Source organism: Delphinapterus leucas, chromosome 2, assembly GCF_059928025.1.
Source record: "Delphinapterus leucas isolate spDelLeu-1000000601 "Yukka" chromosome 2, BTC_Dleu_Yukka2, whole genome shotgun sequence".
NCBI lineage: Eukaryota > Metazoa > Chordata > Mammalia > Artiodactyla > Monodontidae > Delphinapterus > Delphinapterus leucas.
The window spans coordinates 175948339-175960704 of record NC_143130.1 but is presented as its reverse complement, the minus strand read 5'-3'; the positions used below and the strand labels follow the sequence as shown (position 1 = coordinate 175960704).

The 12366-nt window shown below is 40.4% G+C and overlaps 1 protein-coding gene across 2 annotated transcripts in view; it reads left to right on the top strand.

Moving 5' to 3' along the window:
• The window catches only part of SETD3 (SET domain containing 3, actin N3(tau)-histidine methyltransferase), a 70109-nt gene that overhangs the window by 47113 nt on the left and 10630 nt on the right, over positions 1-12366 (top strand). For both annotated transcript variants that reach the window (XM_022576120.3, XM_022576121.3), the window contains exons 7-8: positions 9673-9731; positions 10613-10727. In XM_022576120.3, coding sequence (XP_022431828.2) covers positions 9673-9731; positions 10613-10727 — 174 coding nt within the window. The remainder of the gene's footprint in view (positions 1-9672; positions 9732-10612; positions 10728-12366) is intronic.

Here is a 12366-nt window from a genome sequence, read left to right as displayed (position 1 = left end):
GGAAATATAAGGCAAAGCATATTTTTTGTGGAAAAAGAAGTAGACTTGCATTGTCTCACTTGTCCTGCTGGGCTCTCACTTGGGCTTGTCTTCAGAGATGGAAGCTGGGCAGAGCCTGGTACAGTCCTGCACGATTTGATCGGCCCTTTTCCTCTTCTTGATTTTATACCTGGTTCTGTTTCAAGGTGGACTCTAACTTTACAGAAGAATTTTTTTTATGACTTCTTTTCCCTAAGAAATTTTGATGCCAGTAGGGAAATAGCCTGGTTTTTAAATTTTTATCTTTTGGTAGAACAACGCTCGAAAGAGTTATGGTACCTTTTCTGGACTCCAAAGGAGAGAGGGAAATTTTTTTATCAACTGAAGCTGAATATAAAATAATTTTGCTTAATCAAAAAGAAAGCTCTCAGCTACTTTACCCAAAGGCATGGACATTTTAAATTACATTTGGTTAGTCAAGTGAGTTGTCTTGACTTACTGTAATAACATTCTGTGGTGCCTCTAATAAATTGTAGCCCTGTAATTCAGTTCATTGTAGTTTTAATGGGGGCATTTTTACCAAAAATGTTAAAAAAATTTTTTATTTATCAAATCTCAGGGTGATAGGTTTGAAAGTTCCCTTTTCAGGGGATACAAAAAAGGTTTTCTGTTCTGAGCAATAGCTCTTTATCAGTGACTTTATATTGTTCATACCTCCCTCCCTCCCTCCCTCCCTCTGTCTCTCTCCGTCTTTCTGTCTGTCTCTCTCCTGGAGATACAGAGAGCTTTCCTGTGTACCCAGCCATGGAGCAAGAGAAGTGGCCTCTGTACCTCTCCTTGGTTGGAACATTTGTGGTTTTGCTCTCCTGATGGGGAGGGGACCCAGAGAAGTAGTGTTGGGGATTTTCTCTTTGGTACCTTGTAGCACAGTTTAAGCATCCGGAATACAGAAAAGGAAGGGAGAGGAGTAGTCTGCGATGGTGGGGGCACCAGCGCCCTCACCACTGGTCGCGTACACGCTCCCTGTGGACCCCAGCACCTGCAGGGGTCGCGAAGACGCACTGAACCTTGGTGCTGTGATCTCAGCCACCCACTCTTACCCACCTCCCTTGTGACCAGCAGCTGGCTGTGTGCAGCAGGGACCTTTACCCTGGATTTTGTTATCCTTGGGATTTACCAGAGTTAGCTCATAGCAGCTGGTGACCAAGTAGCATATGTGATGTGTGGATCCATATGATGTGCCTGAGCATGTGAGGGTTTCAGAGGCTTGCTCAGTTGTGGGAACCCTCCTGAATCCTTAGGATTGATGTATTATGTCAGAATTTGGCCGGTCTTTATCAGAATCCCAAGTCTGAAATATGTGGGTTCTCAGGCTCCGTGGTGCACCCCTGGGTTCATCGGTTACTAGCTACTCGTGACTTCAGCTTCCTTTAGGCTTAAAGGCAGGACATTTAAGGCGCCAAAGTTCATTTCTCTAACAACTTGACAACTAGGAGAGTTGCAAGTAGCCAAAGAGATGGTACCCGTGTAAGCACTTGGAGGTAATACTGGTTTAATGATTGATAAAGCTGTGGGGTGTCATAGAGGCTGTTCAGAGTTATCATGAAAATGATAGGCGTTCCAGGTAATGCAATATTGGAAGTTGTTGGGACACCAATGTGGCATAATTCTAATGAAGAAAATACCAGAAAGTGAATTCCAGATATGACCTCTATGTTTTAAAATGTATTAAAGGAAAAGAGTGTACCTATCTACATGTATTTGGTACATATGTGTTTTCTGGGACCAGGGTTCTTCATGTCCAGAATAACAGGGGAATTGGGCTAGATGATCTCTAAGTTACCACCTGGGTCTGAGATTTTATGACTATAGATAGCGACTTTAACTAAATATGGCGTCCCTTCTGGTGGTTTGGAAATAACAGACATAAACATTCTTAGTTTTGGTAATATTGCCTGCCTCTAAGCTTTGTAATGTCCTTTAAAATATCTCTGTGCTGAATTTTAAATGAGAGCAATATTTACCAAGCATTTTCCTAGAATTTCAACAGGAAAAAACGTGTTTACCGTATCAGAACTTAACCTTAATTTATAAAAGCGGGACAGCTAATTATCCTTTGCCTTTCAGTAAGCTCCAGAAAGTTTTTGCCTGGTTATTATCCCAGCCCCATCGTTTATTAACTGGGTAATAACCTTGGACGTGCTGTTAATTTCTCTGTCCCTCAGTTTTTGCAGCAACAGAATGGGTCTGCTAATAGTGCCTGTTTCACAGGAAGCAGGATGATTAAATTATGTAATACACGTAAAGTTCGCAAGAGTTCCTTGCACAGACTGCTTAGTAAATGGTGACTGTTAATCCCTCCCTTCCTCCTTCCCTCTCAGTTTCTCAGTCTCTCTCTGTCTCTCTGTCTGTCTCTGTGTCTCTGTCTTCTAGAGATACAGAGAGCTTTCCTGTGTACCAAGCCACGGTAATTCCTTTTCTGGGACAAGGTTTGTATGCATCTCTGAATGTCAGTCTCCCTATCAAGGAGATGGGCTTCATAATGGTGGTCAGAATGCTCTCCTCTTATGAATGACTGGTGCCCCTAATCATGCTAGCTTGATTAATTTAACCAGAGTCCAAAGTCTCTATCCTGAATTGTTGAAATCGAAAGTAGCCGAAATGAAAAATAAAATTCTATGAAGCCGGTGATAAATAATTCTAGCCTGCTTTTCTGATGCAAATGCATCCTTCTAAAAATGAAAACTGCTTTTTACCATTCTGTTTATTTCTAGTTTCTTTGGTGATAAGTTGAGGAGTTGCAAGTATTGCTCGCTTGCTGGAGTTATTATCTTTTTGCAGACCAGAAGAGAGATTCGATCATGGTTTGGAGTCCTCAAGTTAATCAGCAGATTGAGATATGTGGGGGTGGGGGAGTGTCAAAGGCAAAGAAACAAAAGATGTAAGAGCTTAGAAAAAAGATAGAGGCTGCTCTCTGACCCCCTTTTCGGATGAGGAGACGGAGGCTCGGCGTCAGGTGATCTGAGGTGACCAGGGAGCATGAGGCTGTCTCTGTTAAGGTGCACCGCTGCTGGGGTGAGTTGGAGTGGCACGGTGGAGGGACATTTGGGACAGGGAACTGCTGGGCTTGGTCCATTTTGCCCCTTATTGGATTCTTAGAGTAGAGCTTTCTCAGATATGCTTGAAGATAGCTTTTGGGGGAAAAAAGAAGATTCTTTGACCCTAGATGGTGGGAAAATACCCTATTCATGAGAGATGGCAGACAGAAGGAAAGGAAGCCCAGATCTGTTTCTCCGGAAGCCCGTGGGCAGTGCCTGTGTGCGGTGCTGCAGGGGAGGAGCGTGGCAAGCACGTGACCCTGGGGTGGGGTCTGGTCACCGCCAGATCGCCTGCTTACCCTGGCGCTGCTTCTCGCCACCTTTGGAGTCGCCACTCCTCTGTCCCACCTGTCACTTTGGCCATGACGGGTCCACCGAGAGGAAATCTCCTAGCCCCCAGGTCGCGGCTCGCCCTTCGTTGCTGCCCAGGGCAGAGGGCAGGGGGAGCGTTTCCCTCTCACTGTGGAGGAGAGCGTTTCTCTGAATGAGGCATCGTGCGAGGCACCGGGGGTTCCTTAGTGGTCAAAAAGGACGTGGTCCCTGCCCCGCTCACCTCCTAGGGCAAAGAATGTGAACCGAATGTGCCTGTGTGCGTGTACACGCACACATGCACACGCACGCAGGCACTTGCGCGCGCGCGCGCGTGCACAAGGTGGGAAAGAAGGGCCCGGGGCTGGGAGGACACAGAACAGAGAAACCTGGTGGTTGGAGAAGGAGGGTCTGGGCTGTAACCTCTGGCATCACCTTTCTTTTTAAAGTCACTTATCTGACTGCTGCCTGGCAGGACCCGTCTGAGGATGGTGACTGTCCTCCTGTCACACAGCACCTCGCAGAGCATTCAAGATAGTCAGTAAATGCAGTATTTGTTGAATTTCTAGTCCTAACCTATTCAGCTTTTTTCTGAGTCAATGAATATTTGTTGAGTGAACAAATGATTGACAGTCAAAAATGTAGATTGATTATGACTAAATTTGATTCGTGGCTGATTGCCCCTCTTCAGGGAATACAAATGGTAACCAATACAGTTTTTAAACAGGCATATCTTCTTCAGTGTTTCAATAGATTTCAATTTAATCTAAACTGGATGTAGGTTATAGATTTCAGTGTTCCAATGAAAAAACCAATTCTTCCATCCTAAAGTAATTTTATGAATTTATTGAACAGCGTTGATATTTCTCTACTAATCTCATTTACTTAATTAAAATTTTTGTATTATAAGGTAATACCCATTTGCTATAAAAATTAAGTATAAGGGAAAAGCAGACAGTTTAAATTTAATGTGTATTGATGTATTTATTTGATCGTATTGAGTGAATTCAAAGAACTTTATGATGAAAAATTCCCTGAAGAGTTGGGTGTAATCTGTGTTTAAAAACGAAAGTCTTTAAAATTGATTTTTTTCCCTCAAGAGCCAAACGCGTGAACCGTGCTTTGATTCTGACTTATGGTCATCAAAACTAAGTTCTAGATTCAAAAGATACTTTGCAATTTGTCATTCAGTTAAACTGTGTTATATGCACTTAGAAAATGAAATACGAGCAGGAGGGTTGAGGACCTGCTAGAAATTGCTCCCTAACATGCTGCTTCTAGTTTAGCCTGTTTGGGGGCAGGAGGGGGACCTCAGTGTTGTAAGCGTAAGTTTCCTTCTGCCCCTCCCCTGCCCCCGCCTTTTAATACACACGCCAAATACAGTCTTTGACATGTGTTAGTTAGGAAGTTCAAATGGCATGCTGCTACGGTTTTTTATCGGAACAAAATAGGTACAACTTCTAAATTATGTTTTGTCATTCCTGATACTATAGAGCCATTAATAGGTCACTGAACTACCATACATATTCTTCAAGTTAACGATTGTATGTTACAGCAGGTTATAAATTCTTTAAAATACAGTATTTAGGAGTCATTTTTATGAACTGAGCTACTTTCCTTTTAATATATTTAAATGCCTCATTGAAGGTGATTATTAAATGTATTCAACTCAGTTTCCATATAAAAACTGGTCAAGGTTAGAGATGAGTATTCTTTAGAAAAGTAAAGATCTGATTTTGAGAAGTGTTTGTGTCCTAGAGGCCATTTGTGTGTTTTAATCTTTTTTTGTTTAATTTCCTTAGAGGGTTTTGAATCTTTCTTTAGGTTAAATGTGTTTTTTTTTAAGGAATTGTTTTAGGAAACACCTGTCCCTATATTTATGAAAGTGCTCGTCTTTATTTTATTTTTTGAAATGTTTACTGTTAAATATTAAAAACAAGAAGCAACTTTAACTCAAATGTATTTTGTTCCTGTGCAGAGCTGTTTCAAAGCTGTTTCACGTACTAGATGTTTCTGAATTAGGAATTCACATAATAATGAATTCTGCTTATTTTGCTTCTCCACCAAGATTTGTTGTGTGAGCTTAAAATACGGCTGCAGCTGATTCGTGTAGCACATACTAACTGTTTATTTAGTTTAAGCACATGTCTGTATCTTTCATTTCTGAGCAACCGGAAAAATTTGCATGCTACGCAGCAGCCATCTTCTTTATACTTTATTAAATGTCTGTCAATTATAAATATCAAGGCTTTACATTAATGTCAAGATAGTACATCAGAAATTCATGGGATATGTGACTTTTTCCAAGGGTATTTAATACTTAATGCATTTGTGTCATTTTTCTTTCCCGAGATATTGACAGGTTTTATTAAGTGTTTGTTAGGGAGATTTCATTTTTATCAAGGGACTATAAAGAGAAGCTGCATGCTAAATCAATTTTTAAAAGCCAGAATATTGTTCATTTTTTCATCTTCAACTCTTGTAATCCATAGGCTTTATTTAAATTTCTCCTTGGTTTATTTTTGTTTTATGTGAGTGATAGTTCAAGACAGAACTTTAATAAGGATCAAATATGCTGACTGTAGTGGTTTTTAATTTCCTTAAGCATAGCTACCAGACCCATGCAATATGGTAAATTCTTCAAAATGTCATACTTACATATTTAGCAATATTACTTCTTTTTATTGAAGCCAAACAAACGATTTTAGATATTAATCTTCCCCAAACATAGTGATTATTTTGTACTAGGTACAATATTACTGTGTCTCATCTGGAACACCTCCTATGATAGAAGAGGGAATGGGAGAGAGCTTCCCTGGGTTGCCAGGCTTGACTTAAGGAAACAAGAATCCTCTTTTAAAAGTAAGCTCTGTAGGGCTTCAAGTCTGATTATGAGCTACAGGAACTGTTCATGTCTCCAACTCCAAATATTTATAATGCACAAGAAAGTGAAAATATCGATCACTTAAAAAATCTGGGCTTGTTTCTAAACCTGTATTTATGGGGTGGGTGGGGAGTGGGGAGGAAGTTAATGCTTGGTGGACCCTATGGCCTGCTCCTTTTGGGCCCTGGTACCTGAGAGACCCCATCACTGTCGTCTTTCTCTACTGCCAGACAGACCCTCACTCATCCCATGTGTAGCTAGATCTTGGAAACAGCTATCTCAACTAAAACTAATTAGCCACAATGAGTAAGTTTTCTGCTTTCATTTACAGTTTTTAAAGTACAGGTTAGGAATGTCTTCTATTGGAGATAAACAAAACCCTTATAAGATTTTGCTCTATAAAGTGAGGAGTGTTCAGTTATCCTCCCCATAAAGTGTGAACTTAATGACTTTCATCTAAGAACATTTTTAGGAGCTTTCAAGTAACTTCAGGTTAATACTATAATTTTTGGAAAATGTATTTTTAAACGTTAAAGGCTTGATGTGTTAAAAAAAAAATTCTGTCCAGAGCTTAGTGTTTGGAATAGACATATTTCTTATTCTTGTTTATTTTTTCAGGGTATGTGAAAATACTTATTTTTAAAGTTAAATGCTTTTCACGTGAAAATCACTTCAATATTTGAATGTTTCAAGATCCTTGTAAAACTATTATATAATAATTTAAAGAGGTAGGTTGGTTTATTTTTATTTTTATTTTTTTTTAGAAACCAGATTTCTCTTGAGTAAAGCTGAGCCGGTAGCCATTCTGGATAAACCCAGGTTTGCTTTAGGATAAGTTGCTCTGGGGGCCTTGCCCTAGGAAATAATTCAAGAACTCTGCAGCTGTAACCGATTCCACCATGAGGCCAGTAGGTGGCGCTGGTGTCACAGCAGTGAGGGCCCCGTTGAAATGGAAGATGCTTGCCTTTCTCTATAGCCTCAAATTCCACTTCAGTATAACTGTTAAGTGCATGTGTCTGTGGTAGAATAGCTTTTTTTTTAAACCAGAATTACGTACAGTGGGCACACCTTATTTTTCAAGCAGATAAGAACAACTATTTCTAACAGATTCTGCAAATATTACGTAACTCTATAGCCAAAATAATCTTCAAAATTAACCTGAAGAAAGCATTTGCGTATTTTTTTCCCTTGCGTTTTCTTTACGACTTCGTCAGGCCTGTGAACATAAACTTGTATTTTTGGTAAGAAATGTATATAAATAGTAGGAAGGGAGACATTTTGGAGAGTTAATTTTCCATCTTTTTGGTCCTTGGGGAGGCTGCCCTTGTTTGAAGAGTTTTCTTCGTAGAGTCCAAAGCTATTTAAAGATCTTTGAGTGTTTGGAACATTCTTCCACAAGTCGTTTTGACATTCAGCATTCTAATTTTGAAAATTGTCATTTCTTCTGCTATTCAGTAAGTCAGACTTTTCAAGGGGGAGGGGTCGAATTTTTAATACTCAGGGGTTTTAGCATTGGAATTTACCAGCTTTCAGAATACCACAGGGCATTCCACAGTTTAAATGAATTTAAAACATTTTAAAATAACAAAAGCAACAATGCTTTCCCACCTCCTAGAGTTTGAGAAGAAATAGGATGTGCAACATTCCCAGTAGGTCAGACTATGTGAAGCTTCATTTTATTATAAGTGAAAGGAAATTTTAGCAATGGAATTTCTTTTCTTTAAAGTTCTGAAAAATTTCTATGGTGCTTATCATCAAATTAGTTTTGGGTGGAGGGGCAGTTCTTATCTGCGGAATTTGTACTCTTACGAGGAAAAACCTGAGCACCCTTATGGTCAAGTTCCATAATTAAATGGAGCTTCTTTAGGACTCTTAGGACACAGGCTTGCATTTCATTCATTACAAAGAAGAGGCAATAAGAAGCTTCTCCTCGAATCTTTGCTGTGCTTGACCACGGTATTGGGTTTTTTTTTTTTTTAAACCAGAGATAGTTTTTTCTAATCTTCCTAGCTAGAATAATGCAGCTAGAGAATGCCCCTGAGCGATAGGTTATTTTATATTTTGCCCTAAATTATATCTTCTTTAATTTCATTTTTATTGTCAGAGCATTTACATATTATGTGACTGTATTTCCGTATGTTGACTTTTCTTCCAAAGGGTTAAAACTGGGCTTAGGATCAGAGGGGAGAAGCAGGCACCTGGGAGCTAGCACCCAATTGGCAGCCTTTTGTAATATATAATTTGCCTAAAATTGCGCGCCGAGCACAAGCTTTTGTTTTCTAATTGATTTACGGTTCGAGCCACTTTTACTTCATCCCCTACTGTCCTGCATACGGTGCCAGCAAGTACAGTGCAGTGAGCGATGATAAATTACCATGCACTTGTGATGGTAATGCGTCAAAAGTAAAAACTGCATACTACACGGGGCTCCGTGCATTTACAGCGCTGCAGAGACCGTGCAGCCGAATCGCACTGGTATCTCAGAAATCACCATTTGATCACTTACTGCAATCTGTCTATCAGCCTGTAATGGAAACCGAAGATTAAAATTATACTGTTACGGCTTTGAATTTCTTAGTTGAGACACAGTTTCTTAAGTGCTCGAAAGGCCCAAGGTGGAGGGAGTATTGTGGAGAGAGAGGATGTGAGATGTGTACAATTTTCTCTAAAGTGTGAAGTTTTGGATATTTTTATCAAATGTTCTTTTGTCCAGAGACAAAAAGAAAAGGAGTAAAATTCACATATGCTGATCTCGATTTTATCTTTATTACATTTGTTTGTAAAATTTAATTCATAATTTCACAAAACTGTGTTTTTCTTGATTTTCTGTATTTGAGCTGCATCGGCCATGTTGTATGATTCATTTGCACCTAACAAGTTGATTTCCTTCCAAATGATTTTAAGTCAGAGATAAATGAAAGAAGTTTCAATTTATTAGAGTGCCTTTAATTGTTCTTTTTATTGATACAAGAAGAGATTTGGACTATTCCTGAGGGCTGTACAAGCACATTAAGGCAAGAGATGCAAAGGGAGGCTGGGACAGACACCTGACTTGGAGACTCCGGGTTTCCGTGTAGACGAGAGACTTATGGTGTGGGTGTGCCTACCTTTTGTAAACTCAGTCCACCTTAAATTTTATTTCCGTGCCGTGTCTGTGGGTCCTGGTATCGAAATATGAAGCAGCAGATTTATGGCGGCTGCTGGGCACAACAAATTAAGTTGACAGTGATGTATGAGAGCATAATAGCACGATGATCCCTCAGTAGCGCGGCTGGATGCCTCCTGCTTCATTTGGCTCTTGTTAGGATCTGTTAGGCAGATAAATAATGAAATTTTGCTGACTGATTTCTGTTTTCCCTTTTTCTCTTTTCACCTCTGCTTTCTAAAACTTCTAATTCCCAGACCCATCCTCATGCCCACAAACTGCCCTTGAAGGATTCTTTCACTTATGAGGACTACAGGTTGGTGTGAAGGGTGTGTGTGTGTGTGTGTGTGTGTGTGTGTGTGTGTGTGTGTGTGTGTGTTGGGGTGTGGTGTACGTATGTGCGAGGCATGTATTGGAGGGTGGTTTCTGAGTGAAATTGGGATCTCAGAAGTGCGAAGGGCTTGGGTAAGAAGTGACTTGCATGACCATTTAAAGCCTTAAAAAAGAGATTGTTCTTTCTGGAAGTTACACTGGACCCGGGGGCAGGGAGCAGCGTTTTAATAGCCATGTGGAAATTGCCGTTAACCTGTATTGGTGGGGATTAGTTGATATAGCCAAGTGATGCCCAAGATTAACATTAGTGTGGGGTGAGGATTTTTTTTCTTTCAAACAGACTGTTTTAGCTCTTTAAAGTAGGGACTTTTTTTTAACAAAAAGATTTAATGCAGTGCACAACATAGTAAAAAAAAATACCATTCCACATTTTGTAGAGTTCTTAGAGGATTCCGATCAGAAAGGAGTTAGTGTTTGCTTTTCAGTGAGGCTCAAAATAGGTACAGAGTCAGCGTTTGGGTAAAAGAGGGGTGGGGTCTCTCCGCAGCAACGCGGACCGGGACCAGCTGAGGCCTGGCTGACTCTGTTCTAGGCCCTTCTTCCAGGCCACTTTCTCCCGGGAACGTCCTCCCTTAATCTCTCACTCCTAGATTCCCCCTGGCTCCTTTTTCCTTCCACATCCCCCCTCCTCTTCTCTTTACCCTAGACTTAATTTTAAATGATGATGAACATCACCTTTGCGACTTACGAAAGGGTTTTGAAAATTCATGAGAGGTCAGGCACACCTCGGTTTTGGTTGAGTTGTGACTGCCATGGGCTTTCAGATGTGCCGGCCATAATTCGCCTCTTTTCTGATTGTTACAGGTGGGCGGTCTCTTCCGTTATGACTCGACAAAACCAGATTCCCACGGAGGATGGTTCCCGGGTGACCCTGGCACTGATTCCTCTGTGGGACATGTGCAATCACACCAACGGCCTGGTAAGGACCTCCTCGGGTCGTGTTCATTAACCGGCAAAGTTCTGCCTACAAGTCACTGTCCCCTACTGCCCCCTCCAAGAGGAGCAAACAGCGCCAAACCTCGCCCCCCATGAGTAGAGGCTGGCGTTTTTTTCTCTCTGTGTTTACTTAATCCTGAAAACGTGAGTCTTATATCACTTTCAGAAGCCACAGTAAACTGCATTTCTTTGCTGAGCCACGATTCCAGCCTAGACCTACATTTTCTTACCTTATTGGACGACAGACTTAAACCAAAGTTTCTTTTTTCTTATTCTTTTTAAAATACCAATTTATTGAAAAATTAATCCTTTCTCCTTCTGGGTTTTCCTTTTGTGTTGCTTGTTTTCTCTCTTTGCTGACTGTATTATCAGTTACTTAAGTTTCTCTGATTCTTTCCTGCCCCCTCTCCCTTCACCTGCTATGCAGACACATCCTTGGCCCCGTTGATTAACCTGCTTTGGTTCAGGAGCCAGTCCTGGTGTCCCTGGCAGTGGGGCGGGAGGAGGTGCACTTCGGCGTTTGGCTCTTGGCCTTGGATGCAGGAGTCAGTTGGCATCATCAGACGTTGGGAAGACAGGGAGATGCTGTGAGGATTGTTAATCATGACGCACAGAGGAGGCTGCCTCTGTTTCTCAGCATTCTTCAGATTCTGAGCCTCAGAGCAGGTTGCTGTGCTCTCTGTGCTGAGAAAGATTTCCTGATATTACTAGTTGGAAATATGATCAACTTCAGAACGTTTTGAATTTTTAAATATTATAATCGTATACTGGTTTGGTTAGTTTTTTGTTCATCTTTTCTCAGTGTCAGCTTTCTTTGTTATTATTAGCAGTATTATAAATAGACTGGTGCTATAAATGAGTATTTCACATCTAATTCCACAAAATGGCCAGAACACATGCCACGTGTGCCAAACACTTGAGAGAAACCCTAGTGTGAACCTGGGAAGGTCTAGCCACAGCACACTCTTAAATTGGAGAGAAAGAATATCTATACTTTTATAATTACATTTTTGCCTTAATTTAGATGTGCTTAATTTAGCCATTTTGAGGAGTATTAGCATATTTTATCATTTATCTTCATTAATGAATACAATTTTATATTTTGTTCTTTTTGTTTTCTTTCAGAGCTATTTTAAATGATTGTAACATTGAAGTTTAAAATTTTTTCAAATAGCTTTTAATATTTGACAGTAACATTTTTCTTTTTCTTGGATTAGGTCATTGGTTCCCAAACTTGATTGATCATCGGGGTTTATTTTTTTCTTTCTAAAATTTAACAAGTACATACTTTACTGTAAATGAAGAAAACCAGTTAAAGAAAACAGAAGCCTCTGCAGTGAAACTCGGAGGTCCCCTACTAGTCCCGGGCCCTGGCGGCCCCGTGGCTGGTCCACTCGACGCCTCCTGGGTAGCTGGTTACTGGCTTTCTGCACATCTCTCCCATTCTTTTGCTGTGCATTTGCACCTTCACATACTCACATACACACTGGTTTTGTGTGGCTTTCATGTAAACTACTCACTCTTTTCCCCCCTAAAAGTAAAAAAAAAAAAAAAAAAAAGTTTATCTCAAAATAAAAATAACGAATTGATGACAACTACTAATGCTGTCTTTTTCCTAATAC